A 22290-nucleotide genomic window follows, 5' to 3' on the forward strand; every position below is an offset into this window, starting at 1 on the left:
TTCTCTTGATTCTCTGATTCTTGATCCTCTCTATATTGACTGACCATGATATTCCTTGATACACCTTGATATGTTTTTTTTTCGGTGTCTCCCCTGCGTCACCCCTGTTGTCTGGTGATGTGGCCGTAGTGTCCCCAAGTCGGACCGTACCACGGTCCATAAGAACCTGATCGTGGCCCTGGGCATCGCTGAGCTGCTGCTCATGTGCAGCGATTGGGCTTCTGCTAACGAGGTGAGGCCTCTTGGCTTTTGTCTCTGATCCACCAAACATCTTGCACCACTCTTTCCTTTTCGCCACGAGGAAAGGTTAGTCGTCTATAGAGCAGTGCAGTGTTGCCAGTGATCCACAAGCCAGTAGTAGACCTTTAGCTGGCAGCTATACTAGGCTACGTGATGATCGGATAAAAGACTAAAGTGTGTGTATGTCACTCTCCATTGCTCACTCGACTGACACATCCCTATGCATTAGGGGAGGCTAGTGGAGGTAGAAATCGGAGGACGGGCTCATTGTAATGCATGGAATGAAATTCCCCATTCCATTCCCCATTCCATTCTATGCATTGCAATGAGCCTGTCCTCCGATTTCTGCCTCCACCAGCCTCCCCTGCTATTCATAGTTGTGTAGGGAATAAGACCCTATGGGTTATGCTCTGACGGTTCCCGTTGTGTCCACTAGGAGGCGTGCTTGGTGGTGACGGCGCTGCTGCACCTCTTCTTCATGGCCTCCTTCTCCTGGATGCTGGTGGAGGGGCTGCTGCTGTGGAGCAAGGTGGTGTCTGTCAACATGAGCGAGGACCGCAAGATGAAGTTTTACTACGCCATTGGCTGGGGTAAAAAACCCTAAAACACAACCGACACAGCTTTGCTATTCCTAAACGCCTCCGTGTTGTGACCTACCTAAAGCCTTTGGGAAGTGTGTGTACAGTACATTGAAAATAGCAAAACACACCCACAAGGGTGTATGTTCAGGTGTTCACCACTCAGAGAACGAGCCAGCTGTCTTGAGGTGTTCACTTTGTTCAGACTAAATAGAGCATGTGGTGATTGGGTAGTACAGCAGTGCCTGTACCACAGCAATGTCAACTCTGTTCACTTACATTCCTGGCAGTGGTCTCGTGAAATTAGAAGAAAAAAATGTATATATTGTTCAATTGTTGAATATTCTGTCTCCACCTTTCTTAGGTCTACCTGTTGTCATTGTCGGTGTAACCTTGGCAATATCCCTGGACAAATACAAGGCAGACGATCACTGCTGGCTCAATGTGGAGACTGATATGATTTGGGCCTTTGTGGGACCTGTTATCTTTATCTTGGCTGTATGTAATTTCACTAGCCTGTGTGTGCGTGTGCGTGTGCGTGTGCATGTGTGGGCGGGCGGGCATGCATGCGGGGGGGCGGGCGGGCGGGCGTGCGCGCGTGCGTGTATGTGCGCACGTGTACGTGTGTGTATATGTGTAATCGTGTGTGCGTGTGTGTGTATCTGCAAGTGTGTGTTTGTGTGTCACATGCCCATCAAGTATTCTCAGACTTTTGTGTCCCCCCTAGGTCAACGCAGTGGTGCTGTGCCGAGTTGTCATGGTGACAGTGTCCAGTGCTCGACGACGTGCAAAGATGCTCACTCCCAGTTCAGCTTCTAAGCTGCATACCTTTGACCTGACCTGGTGAGTCATCGCTCTCTCTCTGTCTCTCTCTCTCTCCCTCTCTCGCTCTCGCTCCCTCAATGAATACCTCTCTCTGATTCTCTCTCCACTCACAAACATATGTCATGAAAAGGAAAAACACTTACACGTACATTGCATTGCCATTCTGTGAAAGATTGGCCACAATCAATATTTGGCAGCTTCCAAGTGTATGTTGTTAGGTGTGAGACAAAGAGCTCTACAGAGTGACTGAGTCAGAGTGAAGGAGTTTGAGCCTGACAGGGGTGGGAGTTAAATGGGTCTTATCCGCCTAGCACCTGGTCCTACAGTGTGTGTGTGTGTGTGTGTGTGTGTGTGTGTGTGTGTGTGTGTGTGTGTGTGTGTGTGTGTGTGTGTGTGTGTGTGTGTGTGTGTGTGTGTGTGTGTGTGTGTGTGTGTGTGTGTGTGTGTGTGTGTGTGTGTGTGTGTGCGCACGCGTGTTGTGAGATCGATTTACTTACTAGGTTTACTATTATTTCCTATTTGAGGAAGAGAACAGACCATTCTGTGCTTTCCACTAGTCTAATTGCCGATATGTACACCTTTGTCCCATTTGGACTAAATACTGGGTACCTCATGTTACCCCACAGTTATAATACTGTCTACCATGTTTCAGCGCCTGTCCCAAAACACATGTTCAATCATCACCAAAACAAAAGTTTATCTTATGTTGATTAAGTGCTTGTTTTCTTTCTATCATCCGTGATCTTTTCATTTTCTAATACAAAGAGTGAAGGAGTAGTAATCTCTGCCACCCCCACATTCTCTGAACAATGTTACGAATAATGTTACGAGATTTCACAAGATGAGACGGGAAAGTAAATTCAAAATAAAGCAAAGGGAAGAAGAGGAACTGCTCACTTTGTCCTTGTAGACATAGTTCAGTCTGAAAACTCAATCTCCCAGCCCAGGTGCAGCAAGACCACAACAATGGAGGTTTGAACAAAGACAACCTTTTCTGCCTCTTCCCCACTAAATGCTCTTGGCCGTATAAGCACATCCCGGATAATTCAAAGGCTGATTGTAAAGGAAAATGAGCACGGCTGCAGTCATCTGTGAACTCCATGGCTATGTAGCAATGACAAATGTGATGTGATTTCAAGGGGTAACCATTTGAAGATTGAAGAATGTATTATTATTATTATTATTATTATTATATTATTATTATATATAGTATTATGCTTAGTTTGCTCTAACTATTTCTTGAGACATTTTCCTTGAGGGTATTTATAAAAACATAACAATAAAAAATAAAAAAAGAAAGAGAAAAAAAAAAGGATTATCAATTGAATCCACTTTACACTAACAGAGTGTCAATTGTACGTAGAATTGCAGGGTTTTCACCCCGGTCAGATATTATAGTGTGTGTTCCATGCTATCCTGTCTGAATGCTGCAGGGCTGTGACACGGCCCGTGCTGATTCTGCTGCCTGTGCTGGGCCTGACCTGGCTGTGTGGGGTCCTGGTACATCTGTCCATGGTGGTGGCTTATGTGTTCATCGCCCTCAATGCTTTCCAGGTGAGCACAGCCACCCATTCACTCAACAGTAACATAGACTCAGTTGTCTATAATGAGATATTATTATTTAATTCACACTCTCTGGATGATGGACAGAGAGAGAGAGAGAGAGAGACTGAGTGAGAGAGTGAGTGAGTGAGAGAGAGAGAGAGGGGGGAGGGGAGGCTTGGTAGAGTGATAACTGGACTGAGGCAGGCCCAGGGCAGTGGTGTGTGTGTGTGTGTGTGTGTGTGTGTGTGTGTGTGTGTGTGTGTGTGTGTGTGTGTGTGTGTGTGTGTGTGTGTGTGTGTGTGTGTGTGTGTGTGTGTGTGTGTGTGTGTGTGTGGGAGTGGGTTGCTGGGCCTTTGTAGGACAGGTCATGGCAGAGCTCCAGGATCTCTAGGGCTCTGCAGGCTGACCACTCGCCAGATTTACCTCCACCTCCCTTCCCATCACACCACTGATAAGACCGCTAAATCAGCCCTGTTGTACGGTGGACTTCCCCTCTCTCTCTCTCTCTCTCTCTCTCTCTCTCTCTCTCTCTCTCTCTCTCTCTCTCTCTCTCTCTCTCTCTCTCCCCACCCCACCCCCCCCCTCCCTCTCTCTCTCTCTCACTCAGGAGCATCCTGGGCCCTTAATTAATGTGAATGAGCTAGCCCCTGAGTGACCCCCAGAGAGCTGCTAGTTAATTTAGATTTACTGTGAGCATCCAGGAGAGAGGAGAGATAAACCCAGGAGTCTTCCTCAGGGAGGACCCCAGACTAAAAGCAATGGAAGGATCCATAGAAACAATCCAGTGTTCTCACCGAGCAGTCTCTTCCACCCTGGAAACACCATTCCCTCACATATCAGCAAACTGTCTGGCTGTCTGAAGCTAGCCTACAATCAAAGGCTATTTAAGCACTGTACTGTAGCTTCAACTAACTGTCGAACATGTTTTTTTTTGTTATTGACTTTCCTTTTTTCAATAGGGCCTGTACATATTTTTGGTGTATGCCGTATACAATAGTGAGGTAGGACATTCTCTAAGCACCTTTATTGAAGTGTTTTTCCTTTGCCAATTCCTCTCTCTCTGTGGTATGCTAAAAACCAATTGGTACTGCCAAACAGCAATGGATGTTAATGCTGCCTCTCTTAAAGGTGAGGAATGCTATCAAGAGGATCAAAGAGAAGAGGAAAGCCTTGTCTTTCACAGTGAGCTAAAAAGAATACAGCAATTTTTTAAATGCAAAATACAAAATGTTCAGCATTACAGTAAATTGGAGAAAAACATCTTGCTAAGTGCACGCCATGAATAGTCAGCCATGTTTTATTCATTATTTAGTTATTAATTTTTCAAGTTCACAGCCTCCATTCTCATAGCATTTTCTATGTGTTCCAGAACTGTTCCAAGCCAATCGGCTTCCTGCCTTCCCAGAGGACCCCAGCCTTGTCCTGGGCCCACAGCCCGGCCCCTCCTTCCACTCCAGAGACCAGCGAGACCTCCGGCCCTGGCAGTACCACCTCTACATCACTGGTCATCAAGAATGGTAGGGCTGGGTGGGGTAGGTGGGGTAGGGTGGTCTGGGTGGGGCAGGGTGGGTGCGGTGGGGTGGGTGTGGTGGTGTAGGGTAGGGTGGGCTAGGGTGGTCTGGGTGGGGTGGGGTGGGCTGGGGTGGGGTCGGGTGGGGCGGGGCGGGGTGGGTGTGGTGGTGTAGGGTAGGGTGGGGTGGGGTGGGTGTTGTGGGTGGGATGTGGTGGGGTGGAGTGGTGTGGGGTGGTGTGGGGTGAGATGGTGTGATTTGGTGTGGGGTGGAATCCTAGCCACTTGACATAGACCCTCTAGAAGGGTTATGAGAGATCACAAATCTGTGATGCCAGATATGATTGCAGGTGACTGACCACCGCTCTGTGGGAATGTGTCTTTTTGTATTTCAGAGAGTTTCAGAAAGGATAGCTTTGTGTGCTTCTCATTGAAACCAGCATCAGGCAACCAGGTATGATGTTTATGCTGCTCTAGTAACTTTTATAAATGTTTTCAACTTTTTAAATTTTCTTTATTAGTTTGAACCCCTATCCATGTATTACCTCACTGTCATTTCACTCTAAATCATATGGAAGAATTTCTGAATCTGTCTGTAATGTGAGAAAGTGGTCCAATGCCAAGATATCAAATGTAAGAATGTTCTATTTTACCAGGTTGTTCAACTGACTGCATTCAAGCCCTCAGGTAATTCAAACATCAATTGAATTTTTTCCTGACCGTTTTTGACTCAACATTCAATGTAAGACTTCAGTTGTTCAAGGTCATGTGACCAGAGGCTCTAATACTAAAATTAGGTGAGAATGATTGTATTTCTTGATGTGGAAATCACCGAATGTGATGTTAGTGAAATGACAACAAAGAGGAGGAGAGATAACGCTTAGCTTTCTGTGAAGATGGATTTGTGGGGCATTGCCTCCTTTCCCGTCTTTGCAGTGGGGGTGTGGGGCAGGTGGAAAAGAGGGTTAGGTCACTTCAACCTGTGTCTAATCACCTTAATAAAGAAACAGTCTGGAACAGCTTTACTAAATATTTTCCCTTTTGTGTCCAACACCTGATGGGTGGTGTTGGAGTAGCACTTTGGGATCCAGCGTTGATAGTTGAGCCATTCAAAACCTCATTTTCCCTCGCAGGATTAGCCAGCGTTGGACATTCAGACTGCGGCCCATCATCCACTCAAACACCTGCTCCCACAGACGGGCTCTCCACACGCGCACACACACACACACACACACACAATCCAGTCAAGAAGATTGTTGTTGGGACAATACCGCTTGTTTGCTTTACATTAGAAAATCTTTGGTTGGATTATACTGTATAAGGATTCATCGAGTCATACAGTCATATTTAAATATCTATTTTAATTTTGCTGCAAATATGTTTGTTTGTTTGTTTTTTATGAATGGAGGTTTTTTTTTTCTCAAATGTCTTAATTTGCACTTTTCTTTTTGCTACAGGCTGATCCTGTGATGTGTGGCATTGGACACTGAGGCTTGAATATCATGGAACCTGGTGAGAAGAACACAGAACTTCAGAGTGAATCCCTCACACACACACACGCACAAACGTGCGTGCGCACACACACACACGCACGCACACACACACACACACACACACACACACACACACACACACAGACACACACACACACACACACTGACAGGACAAAGTGTGTGAAGCAGGAAGCAGCTTTAAGGAGGATAGCTCCCCCTCCTACCGTCCTATTCCCATTCCCAGGGTCAGGAATCATCTGCTTTTTGGGAAGTGGCTGCTCCAGTGACGACACATTCTATTTGCGATGTGCAGACTTCATTGTATTTCTCTCTTGGAGAGTGGATCTTTTAATTATGTTTTGTTTACTGTACTGTAAATCTGTGTTTTGGTTTAACTTGTGTAGACATTACTGTAAGCTCTCGATATAAGCCTTTGAATGTATAATTAAAAGGTTTTATTACTTGTAAGATATTTGACCAGACAACAACATTGTGTTGTCAGTGTAAAAAACTGTGAAAAATAAAATGGTTAGTACGACTGGTCTTCTCATCTACGAGATAGTCGAGATGTGCTGCTAACTGACTGTGTGCACTGGGCAGTTCATAAAGAGACTGTACGGAGCCTATCAGCCGTTGTCCACCTATCAGCAACCACTGTGTATTGTAGGGGGCTGTGCTGGACTAAGCTTGGCAGACGCCTCCAGCCTTTCCTCCCCTGACTGAAAACAAGCATCAGCAGTCCCAGCCGTTCCATATCTGTCTTCTCCAGGAAGCCAGGTGCACTGTGAACTAAGAGCCATTATTCACTATGGCCTCAAACGGTTGCAAAATGTTCAAACTATTTCGATCCCCCATGGAGTGTTTTGTTCCTTGTTCCGTCCCTTACTGATGATGTGGGTACTGTGTGTTACTCACAGGTGATCAAAGAATTTGCTGGGGGACTGTATGCATACTGTATATTGTCAATTTGATGGAACTGTAAACATGCATTGTTAAAAAAAAAAAAAAAGAAGCTTTTCCAAAGCCCTTACACTTGTCGACAAATCGTGTTTCATTTTTGGTGTTTATGATTGACATATTAGCTTTGTCTTGACGGTTATGGGTTGAGATGTAATGTTACAGATGTAGAATGTTGAGAATCATCTTTGTAATAGTGTCCTCATCAGCCAAAAACCATATACCTTCATATTGCGATGAATTGCGATGAATTAGGTTGCTGCATAGCCTCCCTGAGTATTTGATAACACTGTATGCGATTCTTGTTATCAGAGAACAACAGCTGGAGGGTTAAGACAAATCGACCAAAACTAAAGTAGATCTTTACTTAATTTGCATTTATTCGTTTGATGCTATTACAATAAAATATATTTAAAGAAGAAAAAAGCGTTTTGGTAGATTTATCTGAGAAAATTGTTGAATCTGCTTAAAGAGATACTGTGACAAAGTAGAACATCACAAAAATTCAAGGAATGATGACTTCAACAGATCTTATCACATCACCAAAACAACCAAGACGGTCACCTCACAGAAGCAAAAAGTAAATTTAAAACAAAACAACAAAACAAGAGAAGCCAAAGCAACATCAAGAGAACCGATTTCACAATATAAGCATTTTCAACCCAAAAAGAAAACCGTAAAATAAAAAGAAAAGAAAAGTCTGTCTATGTTGAAACATAATCTGCTCTTAATAGCTCACTGTGTTGTTTTTCGTTCAGTTTCACAAATATAAATACACTGTACAAGAGAGTCACGGAGGACACTCATTTCAATTACAAAACCTTGGTCAATATATTCACAGGTCAGGGTTATTAAGGCAGGTGTATTGATTGTCTACAATAAGTTCCAACAGTCAACCCTGCCATGTCAGTGAAATAGGATAGGATTCACATATTAAAGTCAGCGGTGAAATTAACATGATCACATTTCCCAATTAGTAACAATTGTTTGGGTGTTACATTTTTCGTTTCTTTTTCCATTTCTCACTTTTAGAGTACTTTATTGTCTGTACACTGTGCCTCACACAACATTTTTCCTGACAATCTGACAGCAGTTGAGTGCATGGTCTCCTTACAAGTGTATAAGGACATTGTGTTTTTTTATTTTGAGTCTTCCATTTTACCTTGGGGAAAAAGACATTCTATATATTGCCAGATGTGTGTTTTCCTTCACTCAGTGACAATAAAAAGGCCTGGGTTTTTTCCATACTCTCTCCTGATCTAGCCTTGACCTGTCTGTTGCCAGGGCAGAGGGCTGGCTCTTCGGTAAACACTGAACCAATACGACTCCTTTTTTTGCATGTCTACTTCATAAGAGATTGCTTTCTTTGTTCATTTTCTTCCTCTGTTCACACATGTGGATGTGTCTCTTTCTAGGCCTCTCCTCCTCCTCCTCCTCCTCCTCCCATCTGTGATGGCTGATGCCAGGGATGACTTCCTTACATTCTCTCTCCCACACATTAGAACTACATTCACAGCTCTCTTTTTCTTTCTTGTGCTCTCTCTTTCTCCCCCTGTCTCTCTCTCTCTGCCTCTCCCTCTCCCTGTATCGCACTTTCCCAAACAAATCTCTCATCCTAAAACCTAAAAGGAGTCACTGACTACGATTACACTGAATACAATGTGCTGTTGCCATTCATGTAAACACTTGTGGCTTTAATATATTAGTATCATCTAAATAGATAGAACTAAATTATATTGAACATGATAACTTTTCACATATCAAATGTTTGGCAATGTTGGTGACGATCGATAAAATAACAAGTGCTCAATTAAAAGTAGTGCCAGACCTATGAATAGGCAGGTCAAACCCGTTTTGATGATTTCTGGGAAATAACATTTAAACTGTAAAACCATGATATATTTTGGTATTTAACAATAGCATTTGCATCAATAAACAAATATAAATCTCAAACTCACTCGAAAACGACCGTTTATATCCTTAAAATAATGATTTTGATTTCACGCTACGCTTCCTGTTTTCTCCCCGTTCGCCGGGTCAGTTGCCCATTTTCAATACAACGGTTTTTGTTGTTCAACTGTTCAGTCATTTCGACAATATAGATCAAAATATATAGATATATATACAGTAAAATTAACAGACTTCAAATATTGGTGCCCATATCATGTTTGATTAGCTTCCATTTACGTTAAACAAGTACCCGAAAGCCGCTAACGCGACAAAAAGCTTTTTTTTTTCTTTTTTTTTTTTACAACTTCGCGGCGGAGAGGTTGGAATTCCGAGTGAAGCAGTCTCGTTGAAATTAATTGAAAACTTTAATACTATTTCTCAAGCTAAGTTATCGTCTCCTTTCAAGAGCATTTGTTCCAATATGGCCATTTTAAGTTAGTCGTGAGCTCCTTCATAGTATGAATGGTGTGTGTGTGTTCCAGTTCATCTTTTCATCGAAGAAATCTGGAATGTAAGACAGCATGGGCATCTCTCCAGAAGTGGATCCTGCACTGCTTTAGATATTCAACACAGGTCAAAGTAACATTTACATGGACTGTACAGTATCATAACATTGCTTGCTCTATTCACTTTATAACCATGTACACACTATGAGTCTAGTCACACTATGTCAAACCATGAGGCTGTGAATTTTGCTGCTTTGAGAGGCCAAACTCTGTTCAGACACACACTCACACACGCATGTACGCACACGCACACACACACACACACACACACACACACACACACACACACACACACACACACACACACCAGTCCTAGAGAAGTGTGTGTCTCTAGGTTCGGTTAGAGAGCCAAGAACACTAATGACTCACAAACATGCACACAGACATTCTCTCAACGCCCTTTACGATCATATACTGTACACCCTCTTCTGTATGCACTCTGCGTGATGAAACACACACACACACACACACGCACACAGTGCAGTTTAGCTCATACACAGGCCCTCTTGGCGTGCAGCATCTCGATGAGCAGGTTGTTGCAGGGCACCTCCCCGCTCAGGTGCATGTAGCACAGGTAGTCCTCTGCCTGGGTGCTGAGGGCTCGTAGCTCGGGCAGACGCAGCACCAGTTGGCCAAACTTGTCCAGGAACTGGGGGTACGTGCACATGGTATACTCCAGCAGAGCCCCGTTCACCTGCTCCTGAACCCCCTCCACAAACTGCTGGTTCTCCAGCAGCTTCACATCTACACAGACACACAAAGAGAGAGAGAGAGAGAGAGAGAGAGAGAGAGAGAGAGAGAGTCAATGGCGCTGTTTTATAAGGTAACCCACTTATGTATATCACTGTATATGGGAGATTGAAAATGGATCCTATATTAAATAGTTAGCAATTTGGGAAATCGAATGAGTTGAAGTTTGATCATACTGTCATTGATATTGGTTGATTACTAATGACTTATCAATTGGCATCAGCTTTTTGCTGTATAATTAATTAATTACCCTGCAATTTTGAAGCCACTACATGAATGTCTCTAAAGTGTGTGTGTGTGTGTGTGTGTGTGTGTGTGTGTGTGTGTGTGTGTGTGTGTGCGTGCGTGTGTGTGTGTGCGTGTGTGTGTGCGTGTGTGTGTGTGCGTGTGTGTAGGTGTGTGCATGTGTATGTTTGCGCGTGACAATAGCTAGGCTTCTAATGGACTTCTATTCTGAATCCTACCAGAAGCGGCATTCACACAGTAATTACATATTTGGAATCATCTTTTCAAACCATTTAAGCACAACTAAATTGCTCCCGATAAACCTGACTCATTGATTGAGAAAGAGCGAGAGAATGAAACAGCCAGCAGTGATGGCAAATATTTTCTGCCTGTCACGAGTGCTCTTATTATTCAAAAGCCTTTTGTTCCCACCTTGCTGGCGCTAAATAGCAATCGCTTCAGGGAATCTGGGCAAGCGAAGTCTATACACTCTCCATATGCAGTAGCCACTACATGAATGTCAGTCAGACTATCAAATAATAGACCCATCCATTATGGCTCTATTGAGTGCTATTAGGGGACAATGGGAGAGGTTGTCGTCTTTGTTAATGTTGCCTTTTGACAAGCCCCTAAATTTAATTAAGTGAGTTTATCTGGGAAGAAAAGATTCGTTTAGACAACAGTGGTAACCTTCTGGATAAATAGACATACATACATGGATGTGACATTTCCTTTTAAAATGTTGGCGCTCAAAAATAAATGTGTTCTGCAAGGGACCATGTCAGTTCAGCAGAGAATTATAACCATCACGTCAACCAAAACGTAGTCCTATTTCTATATTAAAAGCATTTGCAAAGCAAATGCTTTTCACTAATTGTATACAACACCAGATTATACAAACCTCAGTTACATCAAAATAGGGTCCATGGTCAATGGAACTAAATGGTTCTGTTAAGTAAATAACCCCAATTGAAAAAACATGCTTTGAAAGGTCGAAAGGTGGTCAGTTGCAATGATTAGGGTGGAGGACATGGATAATCAGTATTTATGGAATATTGCTCCTCTATTCTCCTATATGTGGTAAACCAGGGGAGGCTGGTTTACCATTCCTCATTCCATTCCATGCATTACAATGAGCCCGTCCGATTTCTACCTCCACTAGCCTCCCCTGTCAGGTAAACTGCATCCTTATTGAATGCGATATATGCCTAAGAGGTCCACTCACTGGGGTTGAAGAGGAGAAGGAACTTGAGGCAGGCGATCTCTCTCCTGTCCACCTGGAGAGCCTGCAGCCTCCCAGCCACCTCCTGTCCCCTCTGGACCAGGCCTGAAAGAGTCAACCCTGCCTGGGCCACTATGGACGACAGCTCAATCTGGAAAACAACATCAGAGCGCAGTTTTATGTACAGGGTTCGGATGATGAAGGTACTGTATGACATCACATCAGTGGACTGCGTTCCAACAGCAGTGGCCGCACACCACTTTGTAAATGAATGTGCAAACTGGGAATGCCATTTTGACGACTACAATTCTCACAGTACAGTAGCTGGGTGGAATAGCATTGCTGAGCCCATCTTTCTCCTATTCCCATCCACCCACTGGGTAGATAAACATGCACTGTTTTCCATTGCTGTCTATATGACTAGCAAAATAATCCCCTGAAAACAAGATGAAAAAATTAAAACAAGCAGCCATCTTTTCAGTCTCCTCCCCAAACCAGGGACTTTGTTACGGGCTGAAGACAAGCTGAAGCCCATCAGCTAATTTTGTTTTTTCCTGTTCTGTTTGGAGATCTCTAAACATGGCCAAATGTGAAAAACATCTGTGTGGCTCATTATTTGCTCAGAGAGAAACGCTTAGCTCACCGATAATGGTGTCACTGGATTTATTTGTATATACAGTATATATATATATCTTTATATTGTATTTAAATATCAATGACTGTTATATTACTGTGTGGCGGTACACAGTGTTATAGTACATTGTTCTAAAAGTGTTACAGCTCTATCTGACAATTAGTAGTTGTGTGTATTTGTATCAACTACCATAGTAATTGCTGTGAGTGGGTCCATTTTGTTGTAATATAGTGTAGGTTACTTATAACTGTTACGACCTGTTACGGCCTTATGTATATGTGGCAGTGTGTTTTTACGTATCTCTAGTATTTGGATATGTACAGTATAAGCATTATGGTCATTGTAGTTTAGGAGCTTACCTCCTGGCCTGTCACCAGCAGTAGGCTGTCATCCTTCCCATGCTGCACTTGTCTGAAGACATGATCCAGGACCAGCAGTTCAGACCAGCAGTTATGAAGCAGTTTCATCTGATCTCCCACCTTAGAGAAGACACACACACGCAGAACAGGTGTGTCTCAAACCAATTCCAAACACGAGGGCTAACATTGAGGTGCTGGAGCACCCATTTCGCGTCAAATCCAATGTCAGATGAAATACCCTAAACTGATATTACAATCTCAAGCTAGCATCAATCTCACAGCGTCCTAAAACCCACCGACCATGATGGGATAGTGTAGTCCCACCTGAAACACACACACGGACAGATAAATGGGCCTACTATAAAAGAGCAGAGAGGAAGATGAGGGTCCTTGTGCCGTATTTCCAGCGTCTGGGGCTGGTGTCAGTGTCTCACGTCTCATCACGGTGTATTTACGAGCCTCAGAGATGACCTCTCCCACCTCCTCACCTCTCCCTGTCCTCAGTCACCCCCCCCCCCCTCCCCAGCCCACTCCCATTACACCAGACGTGTGTGTGTGTGCGTGTGTGTGTGTGTGTGTGTGTGTGTGTGTGTGTGTGTGTGTGTGTGTGTGTGTGTGTGTCAGAAGGGGGGTGGAAATTGGGCCCCTCCTCACTGCCTGCACATATTACTCTCTGAGCCGAAGGACGACTCAGTCAGTAATTCTGCAGCTGGTGACACACAGAGTGTTGCTGGAGCCCCCTAATAGCGTTGTCCCAGACCCGGACACACATTCATCTGGCATGGGGATGACAGAATTATTATCCCTTGAATGAAACTATATATCTGTCCAGTGGTGAAGTCCAATCTTTCTCCCCGACCTACAACCTCACACACACACACAACGTCTTGATTCATCAGGGGGGGAGGGGGGGGTTCATGGGAGGAAGCTAAAGGGCTCAGCGACCTACTGTACTTCCTCTCAAGGAGGAATCGGCGCACACATGGACACTGGCACAAAAATCTCACACAGCCTCTCAAACCACACACACACACACACACACACACACACACACAAATGCACGCACACGCACACACACGTACACACACCAATGGATGTCATCATCTGTTATCGTTTATCGTGACCAGAGTGGCTTTGAGTCCAATACAGCTGAGCCAACTGATGGGAATAAAGCATAACACCACACTGCAGCTGGTCTTTCTTGTTCTCACAATACATAGAGAAATACCGAAAACACTGTGTTACAGTTTCATCATCCCTGCTTCTAACAGGGTCAGTAAACATCGAGTCTGCACCTTCTCCTAACAGTCCTCGCCCATGCAGTATAGTACATGCCACAGCCGACAGCTATGAGTCCTCTAGCAAAACACAGCCAGTCTAGTGCAAACATATAGTCACACTGTACAGTGGTACATTTTGAAGTTGATAGCTTAATTTTTCCTCTTGCACTTCTGAACAATGAAGGCCAACAATGCTGGGCTGTGCCGGACTGACATTCCCGTGTTATCGGCGGTATGGAATGTAATTAGCCAGGGAGAAATAGCTCTTTTCTGCAGGAGGCTCTCTTGGCAAACGCCGACCGCTTTGTTCTCCTACACTGTTAATGTCCACAACCTCACCATTGGTTGCAAGGACAGATCACCAAGGATACATCAAAGATGCATAACATGATTGAAAATCTGTTGGCGCCTTTACGAAATCCATTGTGCTGTGAATGCTGCTTGAACTACTGGGAACTGAGCAATGCATCAAAGCCATCCTCCATTTGATATGCCAACAGGAACGATATGATTCGACAATCCATCAGTCAATCAATGTATGAAATGGTTGAGCCTCAGCCCTATTGGCAATGCTATACAGAGGAATACAGAGGATACTGCCTCGGAGAGAACAGTAAACTACTACAGGCAGACAACTGGAATTTGAACTGGAATGGTCTTTAGGGATGTATAGGAGAGCAGTATACTGCCCTACAAAGCCAGTACCTGCAGAAAATAATGGCAAAAATATTTCATGGTTGTATACTGACTAACTATGTGATAACAATCCTTATTCATATGAACCCTGAATCATCTCATCCTATCTCTCTTTTTTTCACGTTCATCATTTTGGCAGTTACTGTGGTGAATTCCTACATTTTACAGGGCAATATAAAGGTAATGTCAAGCAAGACGACCTCTCCTAAAATAACAATCTTGTACGAGAGTGAGGGGAAGCAACCATACTGTATCTCAGTCTATACAGAGATACCACGTTCCTGCCTCACTCAGGGAGGGCAGCATATTGTATCTCCTCATCCACACAATGGACTCATTGTTTCTGAGATAAAGCTAAGGGAGAAACAGAAATAGGCTGACAACGTTGCTTTTAAATAAACACAAGTATTAAAATTCAAACCTTGGATACATCGTTCTACTGCTTTACGTAACAAGGAGCAAACAACACATTAGTTCATAAATCGGAGTCGCAAACAATTCTCTAGCATGAACACATGACATTATGCAATATCATCAGACAGTCTTCATCAACGCAAGCATGACTCCTCAATCGTACAGCTCTCTGTAGCACGAACCCACTATGGATAGTACAACAGCATTATTGATTTCTCTTTTCTCCAGGGTTGGGGCTGGAATTTGACTGTACTCATAACTCATGCTGTGTACAGTACAGTACAGCATGACTCAATTACACCACTGAGTCGACAAGGAGACAGAGTGAAGGACCTATCTGCCTCGGACAGTGACGCATCTCAAACCGTTACCCCAAGGGAGATGGACGGGGGTTATTGTGTCACCTCAACCGCTGTTTGAGTGCCTCGTTGAGAAACAAGGAGCCAGTCCGAAACAATGACAACCATCTGTCATAATACATAGAGGATCCAGCCAGTTGAATGAAAATAAAGACATCAAATGAACTAAAATGATAAACCAATGTTTCTTGTATGTTCTTGCTCTCTACCGTATGAGGAATAGGGTTCTCATTACAATGTCATTTTGTGTTGTCTTTTTAATCATCATGATTGTGATTGTTGAAATCTCTTAGCTGGTGTCTGCGTGGCGTTTGAGAGGGTTTACCTTCAGCTCTTTGAAGAAGATGCAGCTCCGGGCCCACTCCACGATGGAGAAGAGAGTCTGGTCGGCCATGCGACACATGAGGCTGAAGGTGCTGAGTTTCTCCAGACGGCCTCGGCCATTCTGCTCCTGCTGAAGGTGTGCCACTATCTTACTCTGCACAGCCAGCTCATCTGGGTCGCAGCGCAGCAGCTCCAGCACCAGGGGGGGCAGGCTGGGGGGCTGAGGGGATCCTGTGGGGTACACGTCTGGGAAGGGGTACGCCACCAGAGACTCTGGGGAGCTTGTGTAGTGGTCAGGGTACTCAGACTTGATGGCCCTGCTGGGGAATGCCGTGTACTGGTACTGGGGGGGCAAGGGTACGTGGGACTGCATGGCCACACCGAGGGAGGGGGGTCCGTAGAGGTTGGACTCGTAGTCTGTGGAGGTGATGGAGGTTGGGGTGGAGGAGGGCAGGAGGCCTTTGGAGATGGTGGGGAGGCTGTGTAGGGTGCCAGTGAAGCAGTAGTCAGTCTGTATGGGGGAGCCCTGTGGAGGAGCTGACTCCAGCTTGAAGCCGGTGGAACGTATCAAAGCCTTCTTCTGCTGCTTCATGGCTCTGTCCCGCTTGTACATGGGGCCAAACTTATTCCTGCCCCCACGCATGCGGTCCGCTCGCACCGCTGTCACAGGAAGAGATACTGAGTTGAAACACTACGTATTTGCTATCATCATCTGAATTGTGTTGCAATTGAATCTTCATCTGGATTTAAAGGTTTGATAGGCTACCTTGTGATATATGATATTTTGCAAACATGCCACTCATTCATCCCTACATTCCCTATTGGGAGAGAATCACTCTTGCATCTGTCATTGAAAATACAGAAAAAACAAGTGCACAGTTTAAAAATTCCTAATTTAGTCAGGAATGTGTTTGGCAGTATGCTGAACCAATTTTTGGAAATAGCATGCAAATAAACAAGCAGGGTAACTCATAGGCCTATAATAGTATATTTCTTTCCTCTTTCTCACGGTAACCGTGCTTATGTAAATAGATCACTCCTCTGTAGTGTTATCCGTTGAGGCAGAGTTTTATCAGCAAGTCAAGAATGTGTCATTTCTCCGCGCGGAAACAGGTGCTTTTTCGCATTACAGCCTGGGAATCAATTGCGCTGTATCCCCGCATGCTCTGAGACCATATGGACACCGATGCAGAACAATAAAGTACTATACCGTATTCATTTACCATTTAATTGGGATTCAAACTAGAACTGTCACTATAGCAGGAAACACTAAATCTTTTCTGTTATTTTAATCATGGTAGGCCTAAGATAACGGTAGGCTATAGCCAAATAAAGCGGATGCTCGGAATAAACATTACCGTTGTATTTACGGTATGCTTTTTTAAACACCAGTGTGCAAAAGTGATTTGATAAATGTACATGTTATTCTAATTGCACGTGATAAAGTAATAATAAGCCTACATGCTGAAAAGGCATATTTTCTGATATTGAAGTTCAAAGTGCTTTGAACAGTAAAACTAAAGAATGAAATGAAGAGGACAATACCTTCTAATCTCATCCCAACATTTAGGCATTTCTGGAATCGACAAAAAGGACATCTCTTCCGCTGTGTTTTGTCTATTTTGCACTCCTGGTTTTCTGCGCAAGTATACCTCTTGTTATTCTGGACTGTCCTCTTGAAGAAACCCTGCAAGAAATGAATATATATTAGGCTAGCACTTAGCAGTACTCCATAACACAGAAAAACAGATAATATGATACAAAGAATAATTATATTCAGATATACCTTACAACTTTCACAGGTAAGTAGCCCGTAATGGTATCCAGAGACCTTGTCTCCACAAACAGGACACATTTCTTCCAAATCATCGTCATACGTGTAGTCCATTACCTTCAAATTGACGCCTGTTTAGCAAATAAAATCAGGGGTTAATTAGAAAGCATGTGCATGGAACAAGGATGTCACCGTTTAATTAATTCCAGGAACAATAATGATGATACATTCACCTAGAATAACTTTCAACTTCTGAAATGCTGTAAAGTTACGCTTGACAAGTGCAAACATAACAGATTCACAGCTGAGAAATAGCTCAAACTTTAAATCAAACCTTAAAATAAAAAACATACAATTAAACCTTAAATCAAACCTTTCGAAAAACGAAAAACAATACATTTTTGATATTCAGTAATCAGTAAAGAAGTATAGGCTATAACGACAAATTAATTATTAATAATAATTTCCAATTGAACGTGATAACTTGTAGTTATATTAGCGTGTTTTACAATAGCAGATTGATAATATTTTAGTTACGTTTCATAGACTAAATAAAATGAGTTGTAATTCCATAGTAAATATGATACCAACATCTAAATCAAATCTAAATTGATAATCTAATTCATTGATGAATTTGTTTTTGTAAATGTCACATTTATTAGAGATATTCAACACTGTATCAACATGTTAAAGCGAGACGTATTAAAAAGGATAAATGAACCCAATATAGCGAAAATGATTGCGATAATTACCTTTAGCCTATGCTCCTCCTGCTCTCAGGTTTAAATGATGTTTATTCCGATGTATTAATCACGAAATGGACCTGAAGACAGAATCACGCGTTTTATAATCCACACACAGCGCACAGTCCATGCACGATTCAGCAGTGGTCAACACCTTCAGGTGTCTCTCGTTACTACGCCCCGCGCCTTTACCCCTAGACTCACGCGCAGGTCCCCTCTCTTCAAAGCTCTCACCTCCTATTGGGAAGATGGCCAATGAGCGATGGATGCAACCCCCTGACTTCAGAAAACAGCCTATGTGCGGTATGCTCTTTCTTTAACGTTTTTTATCGGCGACATTAAACGTTGAGATGTCGTCTGGATTATGCAGTGAAGCAACACGGTGTGTCGGGGAAACGGTGATAACCGGAGGCATGTATAGTGTTATTGTCAATAGGCTGTTATTATCATAAATTAGCTCATTATCATCATCGTCATTATTGTTTCATTATTATTGTTATTATTAGTAGTAGTATTATTAGTATTATAACTAGTATAAGTCCTATCGTTTTTATTATTATTATTATTATTATTATTATTGTTATTATTATTATTATTATTATTATTATTATTATTATTATTACTATTATTGTTATTGTTATTTTTGTTAATAGGAGAAGTAGTAATATTATTATCGTTTTAACTTTCTTGTTGTTATTTTTAGCCTATTACTGTACATCATCAGCAGTATTATAATCAAATTGATGTTCATTTTTATTTTCAACATCATGCAATTGATATTCATCCTACCGTGTGACAAAATATTGACTACAGGCTATATTTCTAAGAATATCAATAGGTCTAAACAAATAAAAGAAATATAAAGATATTTCTGATGTAACTGAAATACAAATACAATTCTTAAAAAACTATTCTTGGAAGAAAACTTAAACATGACATTCTTTTTCAAGGCCGTTTCAACAATCAATTTGAACAAAGGGCGTTTGGCCTATTAACTCAATTATTATCGAAGATTTTTTTCAACCGTTTTGGTTGCTTTTTTGTGTGTACTACTACGACGTAAAATGCTATAATTCGATTGCTTGAATCACGTTGACATGCTATTTATGTTTTTGAGAATAATCTGTAGATGCAAAATAGTCTATTATTATTATTATTATATTATATGTCCATATATACTAATTATAATATTATATATGTCTCTCAGTGGCATCCTACATTTTGTAGCAAACATTTAGGTGTAAACCCTTGCGCACAAAAACATATTATTTTAGAGCTCTAAAGAAAAAGTAATGCAAAAAGTAAAGTTTGCAACATGAAATACGTCGGACGAATGGTGATTTATTATTGAATTGATATTCCTGCAGTAGCCTACACTATAGGCTTAGTAGCCTACTCTAACGTCAGCCGTAAAAAAAAAAAACGGCTATTTTATATATCTAGCACAATTAAGTTAACTCTGCAAATGAACTGAACATCTTTCATTTAAATTAATTCGATCTGGTTATGGTACACAATTATTTCGCATGTCTGAATATGTTTGATAGGCAAATGTTTACTGAAAAAGAGTATATGTGCATATACAATCTAGTTACAACGCGCTGAAATGTTAAATATACTTGAGCTCCCTTTGAAAACACTTGTCTGTAGTGATGGTATGGATGGAGCATTGAGATTATTCTTCACATACAAAAATATAGCGGATTATTTGTCGACTTACCTTGAGACTTGTCTCCCAACATTTGATTTCCTAAACCTAGACGCTGACGATAATAGAGCCTACCTAAAGATGCTTCAAACCCCTGGAGAGACCTAGACAAATCCGAATGTACAGAACTAGGCTACGATTAACCTTATGAATGTTTAGGCTAATGGTGATCTCCACGAGTAAATGCACTTCCTCTGCCTCTATCTTTACTCTTCTTTCTTTATCAAATTGCAAAAAAAAAGTTACAAAAGTTCTTATTGGTCATCGGCGTCATGTGACGGAGTACGGAGCCAGTGATGCACTGTTTCTGTGGTTCAACAGCATGCAGTAAGGAGTGATAACGGAGATGCGCATATAAGTACACGATGCCTATGCCTGTCTGCGCGTTGGCGAGGGTATCATCCCTTTTACGCCTTCAGACCAAATAGTAGCCTAATCAATATATAATTGACCAATATAAAAAATGTCTTCATGTATGAATAGTGTTTTGCCACTGTTATGATATAACTGTTATGATTATTGTATAATGGAATGCATTCAAATATGCTTTAGGCTACACTTCTCATTTTCTCCTCAATTTCTCGTCTGTACCCTAATTCTTCGAATAGATATTTGAATCGATGTACTACAGTTCCTTATCCATGCGTATTTCAGACATTTCACAATACAGGTTACCTGGGGAGATAAACTGGTACTGAATTAACTGAATAAGATTTCAGTTTAAATCTGAGCGCTTTTCAAGGGTTTCAGTTTCTATTGGAACATGTGTTCATGTCCTTGAGCATTGTTTCATATCAGATGTATTGGGCATGGCAGTGTAATTGTTTTCATATTTGGCCGTATTTCTTGCATACTATTCAATATTGTCTCGAGCCAAACAAAACCAGTGGATTGTAAGCCCCCCTCATGGACCAAGGAAGGTCACAAAACACCTCTTTGTCAATGAAGAGATAAGATACATAATTGTCAATTGTACCAGCTTATAACTTCCACTTCAACCTGTTTTACTCAATTGTTATAACACTAAAGTACTCAGTGTGTAAAACTCAAGGTTTTGCTTAGCAGCTACATTCGTTGGTGCCTGAGTTCTAAGATGCATGTTCTAAATGAACCTACCACTTCTGAAGATTGTGTGTGACTAAGTGGTGGACAATTTGTATTGTGAACATGGGTTGAGGTTTTTGAGGGGATTCATTGTGACGTCATATTCTTAAGATATGGATTTTTTTAAATAAAAGGCTGAGCAGATTGTGCTGGAGTGGGCTCCCTATTTGAAGGACAAGGAGGAGACGGTCGATTCTACCCTTCATTTTAACACATAAAAGCTCACAGCACATGTGTCTTCTGCCGGGCATTTGGTATTCTAGGTTGTATCACTCTGTCTGCATAGTGGGAGCAATACAAAACGCCATGGTATTACTTTTTGAATTCCTGTCAGGAATTCCTGTTTGCTTCGTTCTCCATTCCAGCTATTGTTTATACTAATGGAAGTCAGGAGGAGGAGAACAGCAATATCCTTTCTTTTTTCATTACAGCATGCCAATAATTAAATTCATTACTCCCTTCCAACTGTATATTCATAGGTGCAATTGCAAAGGAGTAAAATATCAACTCAGATTGGTCACAATATCTGTAATACAACAGCGGCATTACCTCCAAGAGGCAGTTCATCTTAACAGAGCTGACTGAGGAGATACCCACCTATCAATCAGTTTAACCCCCACTGGATCCTATACTGCCCTGACCTCACTGAACTGAAGGATTCTAGCGTAGGGCAGTGTCTCTGCAAGGTCTCCGATTAGGCTATCTGCACATCCGTTTATTAGAGTGGAGGGGCACAAAACAAACATGGAGCCTCCAGTCCACAGGCTGGACGAGGACGAGGAGGAGGGCCCAGAGACACTAGGGCAGGCCTCCTGTCAATGAATCACACAAATATGGCCTATCTGCTGTTTGTCTCCACCATGCATTTGTTTTCAAGTGTGCTGTGGCTCCAGGTCAATGGAGCCCCAGCATCAGATGAGCTCTGTCTCTGTCTCGCAGATATATTTGTACAATAAATAAAGACCAGGATCGGGGCTTGGATGTTGTTTTGACTTCATCCGTTATATTTTGCTCATTGTGCCCTGCTCAGCTATTTTCTGCTAAAGCAAGCAGAATCTCGGGGATAAAGTGATAGCATAACAATCTCTCTGGGT

The 22290-nt window shown here is 42.3% G+C and overlaps 2 protein-coding genes across 2 annotated transcripts in view; one reads left to right on the forward strand and one right to left on the reverse strand.

Moving 5' to 3' along the window:
- Positions 1 to 8601, forward strand: part of adgrd2 (adhesion G protein-coupled receptor D2) — a gene marked incomplete at both ends in the record, with an annotated part of 17115 nt that extends 8514 nt beyond the window's left edge. Inside the window, 11 exons of the mRNA XM_083673274.1 lie at positions 130 to 232; positions 677 to 830; positions 1183 to 1316; positions 1546 to 1661; positions 3077 to 3197; positions 4148 to 4189; positions 4317 to 4370; positions 4558 to 4705; positions 5094 to 5152; positions 5355 to 5385; positions 8564 to 8601. Of these exons, the coding sequence (XP_083529400.1) occupies positions 130 to 232; positions 677 to 830; positions 1183 to 1316; positions 1546 to 1661; positions 3077 to 3197; positions 4148 to 4189; positions 4317 to 4370; positions 4558 to 4705; positions 5094 to 5152; positions 5355 to 5385; positions 8564 to 8601 (1000 nt within the window). The remainder of the gene's footprint in view (positions 1 to 129; positions 233 to 676; positions 831 to 1182; positions 1317 to 1545; positions 1662 to 3076; positions 3198 to 4147; positions 4190 to 4316; positions 4371 to 4557; positions 4706 to 5093; positions 5153 to 5354; positions 5386 to 8563) is intronic.
- A 1493-nt stretch (positions 8602 to 10094) lies between these two features.
- nr5a1a (nuclear receptor subfamily 5, group A, member 1a) lies at positions 10095 to 20126 on the reverse strand (the record flags this gene model as incomplete). Its single annotated transcript, XM_083674262.1, has 7 exons — positions 10095 to 10348; positions 11805 to 11952; positions 12795 to 12914; positions 15869 to 16527; positions 17413 to 17554; positions 17654 to 17772; positions 20105 to 20126. The coding sequence occupies 7 exons, from the start codon at positions 20124 to 20126 to the stop codon at positions 10095 to 10097; spliced, it is 1464 nt and encodes a 487-aa protein (XP_083530388.1).
- Between the last annotated feature and the right edge of the window lie 2164 nt (positions 20127 to 22290).

This window comes from Argentina silus (assembly GCF_951799395.1).
Source record: "Argentina silus genome assembly, chromosome: 7".
NCBI classification, from domain to species: Eukaryota; Metazoa; Chordata; class Actinopteri; order Argentiniformes; family Argentinidae; genus Argentina; species Argentina silus.